Here is a 4,614-nt window from a genome sequence, read left to right on the forward strand (position 1 = left end):
TTATTAGCATGTCAGAATACTGTATGCTAAAGGACATCGTACTGTAAAGTTACATTAATACATGTAGCAGACAGATATTCACATGGATTTATAGTTTAGGTAAGGAGGGAGCGCAGACAGCAACACAAAAATATGAGTCAATGCAATAGTGTGTTCAGTAGGCTTTTAGGATTTTTCAATAAAGGTATTGCACTAATTTTTATAAATAGGCACTTTAAACACAAATTTGTTTTAATATATTTGTATGAAATATAGGTTTGTTACATCTTGGGTATTTAAGTCATTTTAAGATAAATAACATCATTGTGTGCAAACAAATTAAAACGAGGTGGTTGTTTTGCATCTAGGTGGACACAGTTCTGTTCATAACCGTAGACCTGCTGGTGAAGAAGTGACAGGTACAAGAAAAACACACACATATACACAAGGGATGGACAGAGATATTGGGGGAAATGAAGAAACGGAAAATGGAAGTGAAGGTGCAGTTCAAGAATGGGGTAATATTGCTGGGTAATAGTAAACCACTTTTTTCTTTAGGACTACACCACTGATATTAACAGTAACATTATTACCAAAATCTTAGGTAACACTTTATTTTAAGGTGTCCTTGTTACACGTTACATGTAGTTACCATTATAAGGACAATAAATTATGCATAATTACATGCAAGTAACACTAAGCCAAACCCTAATCCTTACCCTAACCATACAGTAAGCACATGTAGTTAATTAATATTAAATATATAATTGCACACTGTAACAAGCCAAGGGCATTTTAAAGGGGTCATATGATGCGATTTTAATTGTTCCTTTCTCTTTGGAGTGTTACAAGCTCTTGGTGCATAAAGAAGATCTGTAAAGTTGCAAAGACTAAAGTCAACAAATTGCATTACACCAAATACACAAAACAATGTTCCTTTTTTTAGCAACGTCATATGACCCCTTTAAGATAAAGTGTAACCAAATCTTATTTGTAATTAGTTACACTACTAGTAATATTATTACTGTAACTAGCTACCAACCCAAAATTGACTACAACTATAAGATATCCTTCCTGTGTGTGACGCTCAGAAGCGCGTGAGCCGCTACGCAGCGTGCGTCGTGACGCCGGATGGGCGGGGCCTCTTACGTCAGCGCGTGATATCGTTCCGCGGGCGGGAGTTCGGCGCGGCCTTTTCCTCGCGACAGCGGCTGATGAGAAGCAGCACCGCGGGAACGGCTCGGCTTCGGTATTAGGCGCGGACGCGACTCTGACTCGACTCTCCCGTCAGGATGGAGCTGATCACAATCCTCGAGAAAACCGTGTCTCCAGGTCAGTCCCGCGCGCGTGGGGTCCAGATCGCGTTAGCGGGCGGCTAGTGCCGCGCAGGCCCCGCGACACGCCTCGCACGCTGCGCGAACAGCTGCATGAACACACAAACATAGCGTTGAACGCTTCAGACTGTCGACGCGCGCATCAGGCGTCAGAGCGGCATCGCGTTCGAAAGCGAGCGTTTGCCGGCCTGCGCGGCGACAAGTCCCTGACGCGCACAGATAATGTGATTATGCGCCTGCTTCTGATAACATCAAGCTCTTCGCCAGGCGTCCGCGCGTGTGGTTTGTCCGCTCGAGCTGCCGAAGTTATTAGCAGGTTAGCATGCTAGGCAGGAAGTGGCTAGGCGTTAGCATGGCTAGCGCTCAGTCATGCCCTGCGATCCGCTTCAGAAAGTTTCAGAGTTGAGGGTTGCGCTCGCTTATGGGGCTGTCGTTGGCGCTGTGACGCGCGTGAGGCGCAGGGGTTCACGAGAAGCGGCGCGATGATCGCGGGGCTCCCGAGGCGCGCGAGTCTGCGGGCCGCGTTTGGCGGGAGTCTGGCGCGCCTCAGAAATGTTGGTTCACGGCTGTGATTGCTTTTCAGATCGGAATGAGCTGGAGGCGGCGCAGAAGTTTCTGGAGCAGGCGGCCATCGAGAACCTGGTGAGCAAACCACTCCACGCTCCTCAGTCTGCTGTGACTGACCTTTGACCTCTACTCTCATCCTCAGTGCCCGGATCGACCCTCTAACGGAATGACTAGCTCCCTCAGTCAGAGCTGTAGAAAAGGCAGATTTGGCAAACTCTCTGGAGATCGATTTCTGTGTCTCTGCAGCGTTGAGCAGTGTAGCTAATCACAGTGATATCTGTTGATTTCTTCAGTCCCAGGCGTTTAAGTTAGAATCCTCTCACCGCTCAAATCGCTGGAGCTTTTGTTCAGGTTCAGCACGAATCAAAGTGTAGCCGTGATGTAAATAAGAGCTCTGTTGTGCAGCGTAGAGAACTTTATTGATAGTAACGTATCTTTGTGAGATCGCGATGAACTAAGATAAGATGAGTGACAGCTTTTTAGTGATTATGAACGGAGCGCTCTTTGCGCCATAGCAACGGACGCCATATATACATATATATATTAGTTATTGCACCCTCACTAATGTAAGAGGCCCCTCAGTTGATTTGATTCTGGAGGCGGGCCCGGTGCCGTCCATTGCTGTGGCACAAAAAGCGCTCCATTTGTAATCACTAAAAACTCACTCATCTTAGTTCATCACGATCTCACAAAGTGACGTTATAATCAATGAAGTTCTCTACGCCGCACAATGAATCTCTTACTACACTGTTATAATGAATAAAAACTGATCATTGAGCGGTGAGTGGATTCTAGTGTAAATACCTCTGATTGGCTGTTGCCTCCAAGATAACCAGCAGATATGTCTGTGATTGGCTACGCTGCTCAACGCTGCAGAAACAGGTTGAAATAGAAACCGATCTCGAGCGCAAACCACAGCACACTACTGGACAGTTGGCCAAATCTGCAGTGTAGTGCCAGTAATACAGCTTGAGGGTGCTGTTGATGTTGTAAGCGGGCCTGTGTCTGCTTCGACTGTCCTTCACTGCGCTGGGTGAGGCTCTGGCGGCTGCGCTGGGACACATCTGAATGCTAGCCAGGCGCTTTCACTCCGTTTGCATGCTGCACCTGTTTCTAGTTTTGCGGAGGTGCTCGCAGCAGCTCTGTGGCTCGATTAAATCCGCTGTCTGTCTTGGTTTCAGCCGACGTTCCTGGTGGAGCTGTCCAAGGTGTTGGCTAACCCCGGGAACACGCAGGTGGCGCGAGTGGCCGCCGGGCTGCAGGTCAAGAACTCGCTGACCTCCAAGGACCCGGATGTGAAGACGCAGCACCAGCAGAGATGGCTGGCCATCGACGCCAGCGCCCGCAGAGAGATCAAAAACTACGTAAGCACACCCTTGTGTCCGTGTGTGTGCCAGGTCTGTGTGTGCTGTGCCGAGGTTCGTCTGGTGGGTCATTCATACTGAGAGACCTGACCTCAGACCAGCATCAGGGCTGCTGCGCCGTTCAGAGGTCAAAGCCAGTGATTAAGAGCTAAAACACGTTCATGCTGTATATCTATTCTAGACTGAAATACTCAGGGTTTCAGTTAGATCCAGTTAATAAACACATAATCATTGAATATTAGCCGCATTAAAATTGGTAAATATTCCAATGTAATGTAACTGCTTATAGTAAGCAAAATGTTTTGTTTTAATCTGACTTCTTAAGCCACTTTTGTAAATGAAAACACGAATTTATTTTAGTGCTGTCAAACAATTAATCGCATCCAAAATAAACGTTTTTGTTTACATAATGTGTGTGTACGGTGTATATTTATGTATATATAAATACACATACATGCATGTGTATATACTTGAGAATATTTGAGTTTATATTAAATATATTTATATATAATATGAATTATATGAATATAAATGTATATACATGTAAATATTTTGAATATATATATTGTATGTGTGTGTATTTGTATATACATAATAAATATACACAGTACTACACACATATATTATGTAAACAAAAACTTTTTGTTTATTGTTTAAATTTTGTTTATTTGTTTAAACAAAAACTTATTTTGGATGCGATTAATCGTGAATAATCACGATTAATCGTTTGACAGCACTAGACAGTCTGATCATGAACAACATCCAGCGTGGATGAAAATAAGATGTCGCTCCAGTTTAACAAAGACTCTGTTTTCTTGCTGCTAAAAATTCTCAAGAATTCACAGAAACAAATACACATGGATTTATGATTCCTTCACTCCTATTGATAGCTGCTGTTTCATTTACACAAAGACTCTTGATGACATCACTGACCACCGCTGTCACTCATCTGTGTGTGTTTTTGTCTTGTTTTCCAGTACAGATATCCAGACATCTCTAAAAATAGTGCAAGGAAAAAATGCATAAGAAAAAAAAAGACTTTTTACTATCCAGTGTGTACAGTGATCTAATACACATCCCTCAGAAGTTGTGTGTGTGTGTGTGTATGTGTGTGTATTTGTATATACATAATAAATATACACAGCACACGCACATTATGTAAACAAACTTTATTTTGGATGCAATTAATCACTATTAATCGTTTGACAGCACTAGTTTATTTACATGCGCTGCATTTACTCCAGTTATGTATTGAGAATTAATTAAAACCGTTAGACTTTACAGGTTACTGTGATTTATAAACCGGAGAGTTCCGGTGCTTGATTCTGATTGGCTGAGCTGCGTTCGAAGCTGTTGTAAATTACTCTACA

General features: G+C 43.5%; 1 protein-coding gene across 1 annotated transcript in view; it reads left to right on the forward strand.

Moving 5' to 3' along the window:
* Window positions 1-1,119: 1,119 nt before the first annotated feature.
* Window positions 1,120-4,614, forward strand: part of LOC107662681 (importin subunit beta-1-like) — a 33,468-nt gene continuing 29,973 nt past the window's right edge. The window contains 3 exon segments of the mRNA XM_016452757.1: window positions 1,120-1,311; window positions 1,897-1,955; window positions 3,062-3,244. Coding sequence (XP_016308243.1) covers window positions 1,272-1,311; window positions 1,897-1,955; window positions 3,062-3,244 — 282 coding nt within the window. The 5' untranslated portion in view covers window positions 1,120-1,271.

This window comes from Sinocyclocheilus anshuiensis, unplaced genomic scaffold, assembly GCF_001515605.1.
Source record: "Sinocyclocheilus anshuiensis isolate Anshui unplaced genomic scaffold, SAMN03320099.WGS_v1.1 scaffold1839, whole genome shotgun sequence".
Lineage (NCBI taxonomy): Eukaryota > Metazoa > Chordata > Actinopteri > Cypriniformes > Cyprinidae > Sinocyclocheilus > Sinocyclocheilus anshuiensis.